The sequence below is a fragment of the Procambarus clarkii genome, chromosome 62, assembly GCF_040958095.1.
Source record: "Procambarus clarkii isolate CNS0578487 chromosome 62, FALCON_Pclarkii_2.0, whole genome shotgun sequence".
Taxonomy (NCBI): domain Eukaryota; kingdom Metazoa; phylum Arthropoda; class Malacostraca; order Decapoda; family Cambaridae; genus Procambarus; species Procambarus clarkii.
In genome coordinates, this window is record NC_091211.1 from 15,343,376 (window position 1) to 15,361,127 (window position 17,752).

The 17,752-nt window shown below is 52.1% G+C and overlaps 1 protein-coding gene across 2 annotated transcripts in view; it reads left to right on the forward strand.

Annotated features, from left to right (window-relative positions):
- Positions 1-17,752, forward strand: part of Gprk1 (G protein-coupled receptor kinase 1) — a 422,403-nt gene that overhangs the window by 357,962 nt on the left and 46,689 nt on the right. For both annotated transcript variants that reach the window (XM_045755516.2, XM_045755517.2), the window contains 3 exons: positions 3,585-3,686; positions 9,049-9,123; positions 10,309-10,370. In XM_045755516.2, coding sequence (XP_045611472.1) covers positions 3,585-3,686; positions 9,049-9,123; positions 10,309-10,370 — 239 coding nt within the window. The remainder of the gene's footprint in view (positions 1-3,584; positions 3,687-9,048; positions 9,124-10,308; positions 10,371-17,752) is intronic.

Below are 17,752 nucleotides of genomic sequence, written 5' to 3' on the forward strand. Positions count from 1 at the left end.
CCTCTACTAGAGGTTAGCACTTAAAATTAATACACATTATATATATATACAATCATACACACTAATGATTTGAGTGATAAACCAGTGTCACTGGAAGTACCTTTAGGTTAGCTCTTCTATATCACCCTAGGATGGAATTGACACTAATTAATCACTCAAAGGTGTAATGATCATAAGTAAATTATTATATATGCAACTCAATTCGAGTTGATAAAAATTACACCCAAAATAGGGTCTGGACCATGCATTAATGGTGTTAGGTTGTTCAATATAGTACAACTGACTATAGTAATAATGGGACTAGGATGAACAATAATAGTTCAACTAGTCAATGGTAATATCCTACCCTGTTGTGGGTTGGCAATTAGTAAATATTATACTGTGATCACTAGTGCAATATATATTAAATAATTCTCTATTTTGGAGAAATAATATACACAATTATTGTTAATAGCCTCTTAATTAGCCTCTATGAAACTTCTAATATTATCTAGAAGTATTAAATGTTATTAGTGACCTCGCGAAATAAAGTCCACAAAATTCGTAGATAATCTCTCGCGAAATGTAACACCACGAAATCCGTGAACAATCTCGCGAAGACACAGTCACTAATTTGGCTGGATTCTATATTAGCGCTGTCATTTCACGAAATAACACGCCACCAAATATCTGTGGGTGTGCATGAAACCGCTGACGAAGCTGAACTGGGCTGAGGGAGGCTCCTGAGCTCCCACGAGGCAACGCCGCTGTCTTGACTGGCTTTGTTTAAATAACACTGCACTAGTATATTTAATGAATCCACTGGATAACTGGTTCATCCGGTACTAAGATGACCAAATGTGGGTTCAAAGGACCGAATATTCCGGTTCCGAAGGACCAAATAATCCGGTTCGAAGGACCAAATAATGTGGGAACCGACCTGTGAGATTTATATTTATTTAATTTATATGAATTTATATTTACGTTAATTTATATACTTCGATAGCAATTTGTATAATGATAAGTGGACTGTATTTCTGCAATAATCTCACAAATCGATCCTCTACACATTAGGGGGGTTTATATTACACATATGCAGCCAATCAAATTACAGTAATAGCTACATACATTGATGAGGTTCCTTATCTTATAGTACAGCAGGTTAGTCCACCAGGTATAACTAGGGTGTAGACACCTAATTATCCTCTTTGAGGTAGCTTCCATATCACCCAGTAACTGGTGCACAAATCTTGCATCCTCGACTTGACCTGTCAAAAGTGCGCTAGCTGTAAAGCCAGAATCCTATATATGACAAGCTATATCAGAGAAAACACTATACAGTACATGGAACATGAAGACCTGGCTTAATTACCTTTAGTTTGAGGCGATTTCGCGTTCTAACCGGCTAACCCTATATCCTGACATTAATGGCCATAAATGAATGATAAACGGGTTTCGGATAGACACTTAACTTGTATTTGTAGACAGCGTGTTGAAAAATGGTACACCTTTGGTTTCCATAACACTACGTCCAAGTAAATTTAACAGGAGCCGAATTTGCTCCCGTGTGAGCCTCTGGTCTCAATAAACAACAATGGCTGCCCTCCTTCCTCCACTCTGACGCCTGGCTTACATTGTCCAGATTTCAGAACGTGATAGAAGGGTCACATTTACTCTACTTTAATATTGATAATTAAGTTAATTTATATAAGATGTTTTTATGATGGTAAAGTCCAAAGACTAATGTATTTAAGAATAATTCCCACCATAATAGGTGGTGAATTATAATAGTATGTGGTGATGATATCCCGTTTTCTTTAGACGGTAATTCCACTACAAGTTACGTTTTCTATGGGTAACTTGTTGGTAATACAGCAGCACTTATTATCTGTCTGTATATTATTAAATGGTGTCGGATTTTCCGACATCAACAAAGGATTAATGAGATGCAAAGGTCATCTGGAGAATTTAGATTGAACAAATGATGATAAATAAGCAATGTTAATGAAAGGTAAATATATCGGAATATGTTACTTGCATTATACCTGGAGTATACCCGCAGCATACCTGGAGTATACCCGCAGCATACCTGGAGTATACCCGCGGTATACCTGGAGTATACCCGCGGTATACCTGGAGTATACCCGCAGTATACCTAGGGTATACCCGCAGCATACCTGGGGTATACTCGCAGCATACCTAGAGTATACCTGCAGAGTCTGTTACAGGTGTTGAGAGTGGGTGTTACAGGTGTTGAGAGTGGGTGTTACAGGTGTTGAGAGTGGGTGTTGCAGGGTCTGGTACAGGTGTTGAGAGTGGGTGTTGCAGAGTCTGTTACAGGTGTTGAGAGTGGGTGTTGCAGAGTCTGGTACAGGTGTTGAGAGTGGGTGTTGCAGGGTCTGTTACAGGTGTTGAGAGTGGGTGTTGCAGGGTCTGGTACAGGTGTTGAGAGTGGGTGTTGCAGGGTCTGGTACAGGTGTTGAGAGTGGGTGTTGCAGAGTCTGTTACAGGTGTTGAGAGTGGGTGTTGCAGAGTCTGGTACAGGTGTTGAGAGTGGGTGTTGCAGGGTCTGTTACAGGTGTTGAGAGTGGGTGTTGCAGGGTCTGGTACAGGTGTTGAGAGTGGGTGTTGCAGGGTCTGTTACAGGTGTTGAGAGTGGGTGTTGCAGGGTCTGGTACAGGTGTTGAGAGTGGGTGTTGCAGGGTCTGGTACAGGTGTTGAGAGTGGGTGTTGCAGAGTCTGTTACAGGTGTTGAGAGTGGGTGTTGCAGAGTCTGGTACAGGTGTTGAGAGTGGGTGTTGCAGGGTCTGGTACAGGTGTTGAGAGTGGGTGTTGCAGGGTCTGTTACAGGTGTTGAGAGTGGGTGTTGCAGAGTCTGTTACAGGTGTTGAGAGTGGGTGTTGCAGAGTCTGTTACAGGTGTTGAGAGTGGGTGTTGCAGAGTCTGTTACAGGTGTTGAGAGTGGGTGTTGCAGGGTATGGAACAGGTGTTGAGAGTGGGTGTTGCAGGGTCTGGTACAGGTGTTGAGAGTGGGTGTTGCAGAGTCTGTTACAGGTGTTGAGAGTGGGTGTTGCAGAGTCTGTTACAGGTGTTGAGAGTGGGTGTTGCAGGGTATGGTACAGGTGTTGAGAGTGGGTGTTGCAGAGTCTGTTACAGGTGTTGAGAGTGGGTGTTGCAGAGTCTGTTACAGGTGTTGAGAGTGGGTGTTGCAGGGTATGGTACAGGTGTTGAGAGTGGGTGTTGCAGGGTCTGGTACAGGTGTTGAGAGTGGGTGTTGCAGGGTCTGGTACAGGTGTTGAGAGTGGGTGTTGCAGAGTCTGTTACAGGTGTTGAGAGTGGGTGTTGCAGGGTATGGTACAGGTGTTGAGAGTGGGTGTTGCAGAGTCTGTTACAGGTGTTGAGAGTGGGTGTTGCAGAGTCTGTTACAGGTGTTGAGAGTGGGTGTTGCAGAGTCTGTTACAGGTGTTGAGAGTGGGTGTTGCAGAGTCTGTTACAGGTGTTAATGTAATTTGTGTTGCAGGTAAAGTAAGACTGGTTAGAATGTTTTGTTGTTATTTAGGTGTTGATGTGTTGCAGATGACATAAGTGTTGTTGTTGTGTTACAGATCAAGGCGTACGAGAAGATAGAGAATAAGGAAGAGAGAAGAAAAGTCGCCAGAGAAGTCTACGATAACTTCATCATGAAGGAACTGTTATCCAACACCCACGTGAGTGTTCCCACCCCTGTCCCCTCACTCACTTCCTGTCTTCCTGTCCCCTCACTCACTCACTCATCTCCTCAGTCTTCCTGTCCCTCCTTCACTCATCTCCTCAGTCTTCCTGTCCCTATCTCACTCATCTCCTCAGTCTTCCTGTCCTCTGTCAAAGAGACAGACAGATGTGGGAAAACATCACCAAACTAATGAATAACATTCCTGAAGTACACAGGCTACAATTCACACAAAAACTACCAGAAATATCTGCAGAGTATATAAAGACAGCAACGAACTCTGAACACAACCCAGGGACTGAGAATTTAGAGAGTCAAAGTAGCAATGTAGAAGGGTATAGTGTCGAGGTACACAAAAATGAAGGCAATATTGTAGAGCACACTGGTGATATGAATAAGGAGAGAAAAAATGAGACGAATGAGAACACAAATGAGAAAGACGAAAGCAACAAGGAGAAAGATTCAACCAAATACCGAGATACCGAGAATGAATTCCGGAAAGAGAAAGATTCAACCAAATACCGAGATACCGAGAATGAATTCCGGAAAGAGAAAGATTCAACCAAATACCGAGATTCCGAGAATGAATTCCGGAAAGAGAAAGATTCAACCAAATACCGAGATACCGAGAATGAATTCCGGAAAGAGAAAGATTCGACCAAAAACACAGAGGTAGCCAAGTCGTGCACGGGTACAAACAAGAATAATACAATCACAAATGAAAATATTTGCTGGTATTATGCAAAAGGACAGTGTAGATATGGGCCCAGAGGCACGGAATGCTCATTCATGCACCCACGGAAATGCCGAAACTGGTTAGGGAAAGGCAGATGTCGTTTTGATACAGAGTGTAGATATTTTCACCCTAAGCTATGCACACTCTCAGTTAATGAGAGGAAATGCTACGATCTTCATTGCCCCGATTTCCACGTCAGAGGTACACAGCGCCATATAAGAGAGGAAGTCCAATATAATAGCCCTGAAATTTTTTTAGAGGCAGGTACAAACAGAGGGAGAAACAGACAGGCAGAAACGTGGCAGGAGTACGGACGGAGAGGGGGAAATGCTCAAGACTGGACTACAGTTCGTCATCAAGCCCACACATACTACACCCCCCAACCACACAGAGACTACCACACTCCCCAGTATCACTTCCAAAACTGGACAAACCATTGCCACAACAACACACCCTGGGTCAGGGTAGAGAGGAGGGAGAACTACCAAAACCTTCCAGAAGTTACACACAATATGGACAATCATTCATATTTGCAAACATTCAAGGTTTAAAGCCAAAGTCAAGAAATATAGTTAAGTTCATAAATGGCCTTCTATTAGAGTCAAACTCAATATTTGGGGCATTCACGGAAACTCATACAAAAGATTACATGGATGGTGAAATCTGGATTCCAAATTATAATTTATATAGATGTGATAGAGAAACTAGGTCAAATGGAGGAGTAGGTCTGTATATTAAAGAAGACCTGGTATGCACAGAACTACTAAACTCAACTAATGAGGTGGTAGAGGTACTTGGAATTAAGGTAGAGAAACTAAACCTAATTATTATTTTAATATATAAACCGCCAGATACAACGGTTGAGGAATTCACAGAGCAGATGCACAAAATAGAGAACATACTTGACAACCTAGCAAACCCAGCTCCAGATATTATCTTCCTCGGAGATTTCAATTTACCAAGTCTAAGATGGAGAACGGCAAACACAAATATCATAGCAGGGAATGACCCGGGAAATAACCAACCACAGGTTAGAGAACTTTTGAGATTCTGTGACAAATTCTCGCTCAGTCAACAAATTACAGAACCAACTAGGAACGAAAACACACTAGACTTGTTATTCACAAACAATGATGAACTAATCAGAGACATTACAGTCTCAGATACTTCATACTCAGACCATAAGCTCATTGAAGTGTGAACTAGCATAAATAACGGTAGTAGGTCTAAGAGACCCAACAAGCGAGAAGGGATATTCAATCAATTCAATTTCAACAATAAGAGGATCGACTGGGAAAAAAATAAATGTAGACCTTGCAACCATTCAATGGGAGACGGTCTTAAGCGACAAAACTCCCACACAGGGAATAGATCAACTGACAGCTGAAGCTTACAAGGTCTGCTTGAAGCACGTGCCTGTGAGGAGGGGCAGAAAGAGGACCACTCTAGAAAGAGAACGCAGACGACTGTACAGAAGGAAAAAATAACGGAAATGCATTGGGATTTGGAGATCAATAAAGGATATGTATTGGGATCGTCTCAAAGCTCTCCAAATGTACTCACTAGAAAGGAGACGAGAGAGATACCAAAAATTATACACATGGAAAATACTGGAGGGTCAGGTCCCAAATCTACACAGTAAAATAACAACGTACTGGAGTGAACGATATGGAAGAAAATGCAAGATTGAACCAGTGAAGAGCAGAGGTGTCATAGGCACAATCAGAGAACACTGTATAAACATCAGAGGTCCGCGGTTGTTCAACGTCTTCCCAGCGACTATAAGAAATATTGCCGGAACAACCGTGGACATCTTCAAGAGAAAACTGGACTGTTTTCTAAGAGAAGTTCCGGATCAACCGGGCTGTGGTGGGTATTTGGGCCTGCGGGCCGCTCCAAGCAACAGCCTGGTGGACCAAACTCTCACAAGTCAAGCCTGGCCTCGGGCCGGGCTTGGGGAGTAGAACAACTCCCAGAACCCCATCAACCAGGTATCAACCAGGTGTCCCTCACTCACTCATCTCCTCAGTCTTCCTGTCCCCTCACTCATCTCAGTCTTCCTGTCCCTCACTCTCTCATCTCCTCAGTCTTCCTGTCCCTCCGCGTGTCCCTGGAGGCCGCGAGGGGAGGGTGTGGAGTGTCTGCGTGTCTCTGGAGGCCACGAGGGGAGGGTGTGGAGTGTCTGCGTGTCTCTGGAGGCCGCGAGGGGAGGGTGTGGAGTGTCTGCGTGTCTCTGGAGGCCGCGAGGGGAGGGTGTGGAGTGTCTGCGTGTCTCTGGAGGCCGCGAGGGGAGGGTGTGGAGTGTATGCGTGTCTCTGGAGGCCGCGAGGGGAGGGTGTGGAGTGTCTGCGTGTCTCTGGAGGCCACGAGGGGAGGGTGTGGAGTGTCTGCGTGTCCCTGGAGGCCACGAGGGGAGGGTGTGGAGTGTCTGCGTGTCTCTGGAGGCCGCGAGGGGAGGGTGTGGAGTGTCTGCGTGTCTCTGGAGGCCGCGAGGGGAGGGTGTGGAGTGTCTGCGTGTCTCTGGAGGCCGCGAGGGAAGGGTGTGGAGTGTCTGCGAGTCTCTGGAGGCCGCGAGGGGAGGGTGTGGAGTGTCTGCGTGTCCCTGGAGGCCGCGAGGGGAGGGTGTGGAGTGTCTGCGTGTCTCTGGAGGCCACGAGGGGAGGGTGTGGAGTGTCTGTGTCTCTGGAGGCCGCGAGGGGAGGGTGTGGAGTGTCTGCGTGTCTCTGGAGGCCACGAGGGGAGGGTGTGGAGTGTCTGCGTGTGTCTGGAGGCCGCGAGGGGAGGGTGTGGAGTGTCTGCGTGTCTCTGGAGGCCACGAGGGGAGGGTGTGGAGTGTCTGCGTGTGTCTGGAGGCCGCGAGGGGAGGGTATGGAGTGTCTGCGTGTCTCTGGAGGCCACGAGGGGAGGGTGTGGAGTGTGGTGGAGCTGCGTCACACCTGTAGAGTGTGGCGGAGCTGCGTCACACACACACACACACACACACACACACACACACACACCTGTAGAGTGTGGTGGAGCTGCGTCACACACACACACCTGTAGAGTGTGGTGGAGCTGCGTCACACACACACACCTGTAGAGTGTGGTGGAGCTGCGTCACACCTGTAGAGTGTGGTGGAGCTGCGTCACACCTGTAGAGTGTGGTGGAGCTGCGTCAAACCTGTAGAGTGTGGTGGAGCTGCGTCACACCTGTAGAGTGTGGTGGAGCTGCGTCACACACACACACACACACACCTGTAGAGTGTGGTGGAGCTGCGTCACACACACACACACACACACACACACACACACACACACACACACACACACACACACACACACACACACACACACACACCTGTAGAGTGTGGTGGAGCTGCGTCACACCTGTAGAGTGTGGAGCCGTCACACACACACACACACACACACACACACACACACACACACACACACACACACACCTGTAGAGTGTGGTGGAGCTGCGTCACACCTGTAGAGTGTGGTGGAGCTGCGTCACACACACCTGTAGAGTGTGGTGGAGCTGCGTCACACACACCTGTAGAGTGTGGTGGAGCTGCGTCACACCTGTAGAGTGTGGTGGAGCTGCGTCACACCTGTAGAGTGTGGTGGAGCTGCGTCACACACACCTGTAGAGTGTGGTGGAGCTGCGTCACACACACCTGTAGAGTGTGGTGGAGCTGCGTCACACACACGTGTAGAGTGTGGTGGAGCTGCGTCACACGTGTAGAGTGTGGTGGAGCTGCGTCACACGTGTAGAGTGTGGTGGAGCTGCGTCACACACATATGTAGAGTGTGGTGGAGCTGCGTCACACACACGTGTAGAGTGTGGTGGAGCTGCGTCACACACACGTGTAGAGTGTGGTGGAGCTGCGTCACACACACGTGTAGAGTGTGGTGGAGCTGCGTCACACACACGTGTAGAGTGTGGTGGAGCTGCGTCACACACACGTGTAGAGTGTGGTGGAGCTGCGTCACACACACGTGTAGAGTGTGGTGGAGCTGCGTCACACCTGTAGAGTGTGGTGGAGCTGCGTCACACACACGTGTAGAGTGTGGTGGAGCTGCGTCACACACACGTGTAGAGTGTGGTGGAGCTGCGTCACACCTGTAGAGTGTGGTGGAGCTGCGTCACACACACCTGTAGAGTGTGGTGGAGCTGCGTCACACACACGTGTAGAGTGTGGTGGAGCTGCGTCACACACACGTGTAGAGTGTGGTGGAGCTGCGTCACACCTGTAGTGTGTGGTGGAGCTGCGTCACACACACGTGTAGAGTGTGGTGGAGCTGCGTCACACACACGTGTAGAGTGTGGTGGAGCTGCGTCACACACACGTGTAGAGTGTGGTGGAGCTGCGTCACACGTGTAGAGTGTGGTGGAGCTGCGTCACACGTGTAGAGTGTGGTGGTGGAGCTGCGTCACACACACGTGTAGAGTGTGGTGGAGCTGCGTCACACACACGTGTAGAGTGTGGTGGAGCTGCGTCACACCTGTAGTGTGTGGTGGAGCTGCGTCACACGTGTAGAGTGTGGTGGTGGAGCTGCGTCACACCAGCGGCGTGTATTACTAGTTTAGTATGAAGGAGCGTCGTGTGTCCAAGGCCTAACCTAACCTTCTCTCCCACAGGCCTACAACAAAGAATCCGTTGCCTTTGTACAAAAGCATCTAACGAAAAACGAAGTTCCTACAGATTTATTTGAGGTAAGTTACTGTGAGTGTTGGGTCACCGTTGCTGGAGTACTTGCACCGTAACGGCTCGTTAAGTACGGTGCTTTGGTGTAGTTTATAACTAGGCTTATTATGTAAGGTAGTGTCAGACCTGAGGTTAATAAGTTGATTATTGTAAGTGTGAAATTGTGATATATGTTATATAGGTTAGTGGAAGGTTATGGCTTATATGTATCACCACGTGTGGCGGGTACACGTGTGTCATGTGTACACGTGTGGCAGGCGGGTACATGTGTGTCGTGTACACGTGTGGCAGGCGGGTACACGTGTGTCGTGTGTACACGTGTAGCAGGCGGGTACACATGTGTCGTGTACACGTGTGGCAGGCGGGTACACGTGTGTCGTGTGTACACGTGTAGCAGGCGGGTACACGTGTGTCGTGTGTACACGTGTGGCAGACGGGTACACATGTGTCATGTGTACACGTGTGGCAGGCGGGTACACATGTGTCGTGTACACGTGTAGCAGGCGGGTACACATGTGTCGTGTGTACACGTGTGGCAGGCGGGTACACGTGTGTCGTGTGTACACGTGTGGCAGGCGGGTACACATGTGTCGTGTGTACACGTGTGGCAGACGGGTACACATGTGTCGTGTGTACACGTGTGGCAGCCTGGTACACGTGTGTCGTGTGTACACGTGTGGCAGGCGGGTACACATGTGTCGTGTGTACACGTGTGGCAGGCGGGTACACGTGTGTCGTGTGTACACGTGTGGCAGGCGGGTACACGTGTGTCGTGTGTACACGTGTGGCAGACGGGTACACATGTGTCATGTGTACACGTGTGGCAGGCGGGTACACATGTGTCGTGTGTACACGTGTGGCAGGCGGGTACACATGTGTCGTGTGTACACGTGTGGCAGACGGGTACACATGTGTCATGTGTACACGTGTGGCAGGCGGGTACACATGTGTCGTGTGTACACGTGTGGCAGACGGGTACACATGTGTCGTGTGTACACGTGTGGCAGACGGGTACACGTGTGTCGTGTGTACACGTGTGGCAGACGGGTACACATGTGTCGTGTACACACGTGTGGCAGACGGGTACACGTGTGTCGTGTACACACGTGTGGCAGGCGGGTACACATGTGTCGTGTGTACACCTGTGGGAGCATGTTTGGCGCCATATTAACGTTTAACTTCTTCTCTTGCAGCCTTACATAGAAGAAATATTTACGCATTTAAGAGGGGACCTCTTTAACAAGTTTGTTGAAAGGTGAGTGTACCTTGTTTTGTTGTGGGTATTGTAAACTGTGACGTCTTGTGGGTATTGTAAACTGTGTCGTCTTGTTGTGGGTATTGTAAACTGTGTCGTCTTACTGGGGAGGTTGGTAAACTGTGACGTCTTGTGGGTATTGTAAACTGTGTCGTCTTGTTGTGGGTATTGTAAACTGTGACGTCTTACTGGGGAGGTTGGTAAACTGTGACGTCTTGTGGGTATTGTAAACTGTGACGTCTTGTGGGTATTGTAAACTGTGTCGTCTTGTTGTGGGTATTGTAAACTGTGTCGTCTTACTGGGGAGGTTGGTAAACTGTGACGTCTTGTGGGTATTGTAAACTGTGACGTCTTGTGGGTATTGTAAACTGTGTCGTCTTGTTGTGGTCAGGGTAAACTGTGTCGTCTTACTGGGGAGGTTGGTAAACTCAATTGTGCAGGGAGAGTATATATGACTAGACTCGTACAGTCTCCTCTTCCACACTCTGCACCCCTCCTGCACCCTCCCATCCCCCTCCCACCACTCTCCCCGCCCCCTCTCACCCCGCCCCCTCTCACCCCGCCCCCTCTCACCCCGTGTACCTATCCAATCTATTCTTGAAACCTGTTAAAGTACTGGTGGGTGGCAGCCATCCCACTAGTGAGAGTACTGGTGGGTGGCAGCCATCCCACTAGTGAGAGTACTGGTGGGTGGCAGCCATCCCACTAGTGAGAGTACTGGTGGGTGGCAGCCATCCCACTAGTGAGAGTACTGGTGGGTGGCAGCCATCACACTAGTGAGAGTACTGGTGGTGGCAGCCATCACACTAGTGAGAGTACTGGTGGTGGCAGCCATCCCACTAGTGAGAGTACTGGTGGGTGGCAGCCATCCCACTAGTGAGAGTACTGGTGGGTGGCAGCCATCCCACTAGTGAGAGTACTGGTGGGTGGCAGCCATCACACTAGTGAGAGTACTGGTGGGTGGCAGCCATCACACTAGTGAGAGTACTGGTGGTGGCAGCCATCCCACTCGTGAGAGTACTGGTGGGTGGCAGCCATCCCACTAGTGAGAGTACTGGTGGGTGGCAGCCATCCCACTAGTGAGAGTACTGGTGGGTGGCAGCCATCACACTAGTGAGAGTACTGGTGGGTGGCAGCCATCACACTAGTGAGAGTACTGGTGGGTGGCAGCCATCACACTAGTGAGAGTACTGGTGGGTGGCAGCCATCACACTAGTGAGAGTACTGGTGGGTGGCAGCCATCCCACTAGTGAGAGTACTGGTGGGTGGCAGCCATCACACTAGTGAGAGTACTGGTGGGTGGCAGCCATCACACTAGTGAGAGTACTGGTGGATGGCAGCCATCACACTAGTGAGAGTACTGGTGGGTGGCAGCCATCACACTAGTGAGAGTACTGGTGGGTGGCAGCCATCCCACTAGTGAGAGTACTGGTGGGTGGCAGCCATCACACTAGTGAGAGTACTGGTGGGTGGCAGCCATCACACTAGTGAGAGTACTGGTGGGTGGCAGCCATCCCACTAGTGAGAGTACTGGTGGGTGGCAGCCATCACACTAGTGAGAGTACTGGTGGGTGGCAGCCATCACACTAGTGAGAGTACTGGTGGGTGGCAGCCATCACACTAGTGAGAGTACTGGTGGGTGGCAGCCATCACACTAGTGAGAGTACTGGTGGTGGCAGCCATCCCACTAGTGAGAGTACTGGTGGGTGGCAGCCATCCACAACCCACTGTGCCTCTCCGGGTTGTGGAGAGTGTTGTGGGTTGAGAGCCTGCCCTCACCTGCACAACTGTTCTGCTCCTGCACGTAACTATCCACCTTGAGGGCCTCCATCTCTGTTATGAGTGTGTCCGGAGGGTAGGAGAAGGTGAGGCACTCACCGTCAGTGTGGCTGGGCAGGTGGAAGGGGCTGTACCGATCCGGAAACTGATCCACTGGCTCCACCAGCAGCTCTGTAACCAAGTTGGTGGAGTTAACATGTGGATGAGTTCCGTGTTCCGTCCTGAACACAATTTAAAGAAGTGATGGTTATACGCCTTACATATAATGGGAGGGTAGTTTGTTTATAGTTATGTGGTAGGGGAGTTATTGTAGCGTGTACCACGCCTCCAGGGGCCAGACTCACGAAGCAGTTACGCAAGTACGTACCAACGTGTACATCTTTCCTCAATCTTTGACGGCTTTGGTTACATTTATTAAACAGTTTACAAGCATGAAAACTTCCCAAACAACTGTTGTTATTGTTATAAACAGCCTCCTGGAGCTTCGGTGCTCATTAACTGTTTAATAATTGTAAACAAAGCCGCCAAAGATTGAGAAAAGATGTACAGGTTTGTAAGTGCGTGCGTAACTGCTTCGTGAATCTGGCCCTGGTTAGGGCTGGTGTTGTCTGAGTGTGGAGGTTCAGAAGTATACCCTCTCCATATTGTCCAGGTGTATTGCGGGGTGTGGCCGACCTCTCGCCTCCCTGTCTCCAATTACAATTTGACGAGTCTTAAGGGTCCCAATAATTGTGGTATTTTCTGGGGTGGATTCCGGCTGTAGTGATTCCCTGCACGCTCTCCAGGTCGGCAACGTCTCCAGTCTTACATACACCGTACACACTACTAGTGTCTTAAACTATCTGTGACTTGGCATTTCCTAATTGGAAGACTAACGTTATCAGAGCTATAACTGTTGTAATCTTTATATGTAAAGTCCTCTGACATTTTTATACGTAAGGTCCTCTTACATTTTTATACGTAAGGTCCTCTGACATCTTTATACGTAAGGTCCTCTGACATCTTTATACGTAAGGTCCTCTGACATCTTTATACGTAAGGTCCTCTGACATCTTTATACGTAAGGTCCTCTGACATCTTTATACGTAAGGTCCTCTGACATCTTTATACGTAAGGTCCTCTGACATCTTTATACGTAAGGTCCTCTGACATCTTTATACGTAAGGTCCTCTGACATCTTTATACGTAAGGTCCTCTGACATCTTTATACGTAAGGTCTGCTGACATCTTTATACGTAAGGTCTGCTGATATCATTATACGTAAGGTCCTCTGACATCTTTATACGTAAGGTCCTCTGACATCTTTATACGTAAGGTCCTCTGACATCTTTATACGTAAGGTCCTCTGACATCTTTATACGTAAGGTCTGCTGACATCTTTATACGTAAGGTCTGCTGATATCATTACTGCTAAAAACACAGGTTAACAAACTTCCTCTCACTTCCTTCAGGCATGATTGAAGCTGTGGAAAGATTGATTAGAAAGATAGAGTAGCAAGGTATTATAGGGAGGGGGATCAGTCTCTAGTATAGACAGAGTTGGATACTGTTATAAGTAGAGTCCCGGAGGACTGTGTTCTGGGGCTTCTCTTGTTTACTTCCTGTATAAACAATGTTTACACTCGACTCGTCACCATCATCACGAAATTTGTCGATGATACTAGAATAGGTACGGAGGGAGGGGGTGAGGGATAGGTAAGAAGGGATAACGAAGGGGGGAGGGAGAAGGGAGGAAGAGAAGATGAAGGAGTGTTGGAGGGAAGGTGGAGGGGGGGGGGGGAGTGGTGGAGGGGTAAGGAGTGCACCTTTAATATCTACTAAGAACCTCTTGGAAAGGAAGTATCACTTGGCTTGTTTACTGCTCCCTGTGTGGCCACTCCTCCTCCTCCAAGAGTACCCCTGACACCACAACACTGGCTGGCTGGTGGACAGTACCCCAGACACCACAACACTGGCTGGTGGACAGTACCCCTGACACCACAACACTGGCTGGCTGGTGGACAGTACCCCAGACACCACAACACTGGCTGGCTGGTGGACAGTACCCCAGACACCACAACACTGGCTGGCTGGTGGACAGTACCCCTGACACCACACCACTGGCTGGCTGGTGGACAGTACCCCAGACACCACAACACTGGCTGGCTGGTGGACAGTACCCCTGACACCACAACACTGGCTGGCTGGTGGACAGTACCCCAGACACCACAACACTGGCTGGCTGGTGGACAGTACCCCTGACACCACAACACTGGCTGGCTGGTGGACAGTACCCCTGACACCACAACACTGGCTGGCTGGTGGACAGTACCCCTGACACCACAACACTGGCTGGCTGGTGGACAGTACCCCTGACACCACAACACTGGCTGGCTGGTGGACAGTACCCCTGACACCACAACACTGGCTGGCTGGTGGACAGTACCCCTGACACCACAACACTGGCTGGCTGGTGGACAGTACCCCTGACACCACAACACTGGCTGGTGGACAGTACCCCTGACACCACAACACTGGCTGGTGGACAGTACCCCTGACACCACAACTGGCTGGTGGACAGTACCCCTGACACCACAACACTGGCTGGTGGGCAGTACCCCTGACACCACAACACTGGCTGGTGGACAGTACCCCTGACACCACAACACTGGCTGGTGGACAGTACCCCTGACACCACAACACTGGCTGGCTGGTGGACAGTACCCCTGACACCACAACACTGGCTGGCTGGTGGACAGTACCCCTGACACCACAACTGGCTGGTGGACAGTACCCCTGACACCACAACACTGGCTGGCTGGTGGACAGTACCCCAGACACCACAACACTGGCTGGTGGACAGTACCCCTGACACCACAACACTGGCTGGCTGGTGGACAGTACCCCTGACACCACAACACTGGCTGGTGGACAGTACCCCTGACACCACAACACTGGCTGGTGGACAGTACCCCAGACACCACAACACTGGCTGGTGGACAGTACCCCTGACACCACAACACTGGCTGGCTGGTGGACAGTACCCCTGACACCATAACACTGGCTGGCTGGTGGACAGTACCCCTGACACCACAACACTGGCTGGTGGACAGTACCCCTGACACCATAACACTGGCTGGCTGGTGGACAGTACCCCTGACACCACAACACTGGCTGGTGGACAGTACCCCTGACACCACAACACTGGCTGGTGGACAGTACCCCTGACACCACAACACTGGCTGGCTGGTGGACAGTACCCCAGACACCACAACACTGGCTGGTGGACAGTACCCCAGACACCACAACACTGGCTGGTGGACAGTACCCCAGACACCACAACACTGGCTGGTGGGCAGTACCCCAGACACCACAACACTGGCTGGTGGGCAGTACCCCAGACACCACAACACTGGCTGGTGGGCAGTACCCCAGACACCACAACACTGGCTGGTGGACAGTACCCTAGACACTACAACACTGGCTGGCCTCTACAGGTCATCAGTGGTGGTGTAGAGCGGCCTCTACAGGTCACCAGTGGTGGTGTAGAGCGGGCTCTACAGGTCACCAGTGGTGGTGTAGAGCGGGCTCTACAGGTCACCAGTGGTGGTGTAGAGCGGCCTCTACAGGTCACCAGTGGTGGTGTAGAGCGGGCTCTACAGGTCACCAGTGGTGGTGTAGAGCGGGCTCTACAGGTCACCAGTGGTGGTGTAGAGCGGCCTCTACAGGTCACCAGTGGTGGTGTAGAGCGGCCTCTACAGGTCACCAGTGGTGGTGTAGAGCGGGCTCTACAGGTCACCAGTGGTGGTGTAGAGCGGCCTCTACAGGTCACCAGTGGTGGTGTAGAGCGGCCTCTACAGGTCACCAGTGGTGGTGTAGAGCGGCCTCTACAGGTCACCAGTGGTGGTGTAGAGCGGCCTCTACAGGTGACCAGTGGTGGTGTAGAGCGGCCTCTACAGGTCACCAGTGGTGGTGTAGAGCGGGCTCTACAGGTCACCAGTGGTGGTGTAGAGCGGGCTCTACAGGTCACCAGTGGTGGTGTAGAGCGGCCTCTACAGGTGACCAGTGGTGGTGTAGAGCGGCCTCTACAGGTGACCAGTGGTGGTGTAGAGCGGCTTCTACAGGTGACCAGTGGTGGTGTAGAGCGGCCTCTACAGGTGACCAGTGGTGGTGTAGAGCGACCTCTGCAGGTCACCAGTGGTGGTGTAGAGCGGGCTCTACAGGTCACCAGTGGTGGTGTAGAGCGGGCTCACCAGGTCACCAGTGGTGGTGTAGAGCGGGCTCTACAGGTCACCAGTGGTGGTGTAGAGCGACCTCTGCAGGTCAGGAGGGGTAGTGTTCACCTGGTGCCAGGTGCCAGCAGGCGTGTGTGGCACCATGACAGGGGCGGCGCGGCACATTAAGGTGACGGGCGCCGGGAGCCGTCTGGTCTAGGACCAACTGGACCACCAGTCACTCTATCTCTCTCTCATTTACTGTACGGAATTGTCTCCATTTTCTTCCTGCTGGTGATGTGTGTGTACCCCCCCTCCTGCTGCCCCCCCTCCTGCTGCCCCCCCCCTCCTGCTGCCCCCCCCTCCTGCTGCCCCCCCCTCCTGCTGAACCCCCCCCTCCTGCTGAACCCCCCCTCCTGCTGAACCCCCCCTCCTGCTGCCCCCCCTCCTGCTGCCCCCCCCTCCTGCTGCCCCCCCTCCTGCTGCCCCCCCTCCTGCTGCCCCCCCTCCTGCTGCCCCTCCCCCTCCTGCTGCCCCCCCTCCTGCTGAACCCCCCTCCTGCTGCCCCCCCCTCCTGCTGCCCCTCCCCCTCCTGCTGCCCCTCCCCCTCCTGCTGCTCCCCCCCTCCTGCTGCCCCCCCTCCTGCTGCCCCCCTCCTGCTGCCCCACCCTCCTGCTGCCCCCCCTCCTGCTGCCCCCCCCTGCTGCCCCCCCTCCTGCTGCCCCCCCTCCTGCTGCCCCCCCTCCTGCTGCCCCCCCTCCTGCTGCCCCTCCCCCTCCTGCTGCCCCTCCCCCTCCTGCTGCCCCCCCTCCTGCTGCCCCCCCTCCTGCTGCCCCCCCTCCTGCTGCCCCCCCTCCTGCTGCCCCCCCTCCTGCTCCCCCCCTCCTGCTGCCCCCCCTCCTGCTGCCCCCCCTCCTGCTGCCCCTCCCCCTCCTGCTGCCCCTCCCCCTCCTGCTGCCCCCCCTCCTGCTGCCCCCCCTCCTGCTGCCCCCCCCCTCCTGCTGAACCCCCCTCCTGCTGCCCCCCCCCTCCTGCTGCCCCTCCCCCTCCTGCTGCCCCCTCCTGCTGCTCCCCCCCTCCTGCTGCCCCCCTCCTGCTGCCCCCCCCCTCCTGCTGCCCCCCCCTCCTGCTGCCCCCCCCCCTCCTGCTGCCCCCCCTCCTGCTGCCCCCCTATCCTGCTGCCCCCCCTCCTGCTGCCCCCCCCTCCTGCTGCCCCTCCCCCTCCTGCTGCCCCTCCCCCTCCTGCTGCCCCTCCCCCTCCTGCTGCCCCTCCCCCTCCTGCTGCCCCTCCCCCTCCTGCTGCCCCCCTCCTGCTGCCCCCCCCCCTCCTGCTGCCCCCCTCCTGCTGCCTCCCCCTCCTGCTGCCCCCCCTCCTGCTGCCCCCCCCCTCCTGCTGCCCCCCCTCCTGCT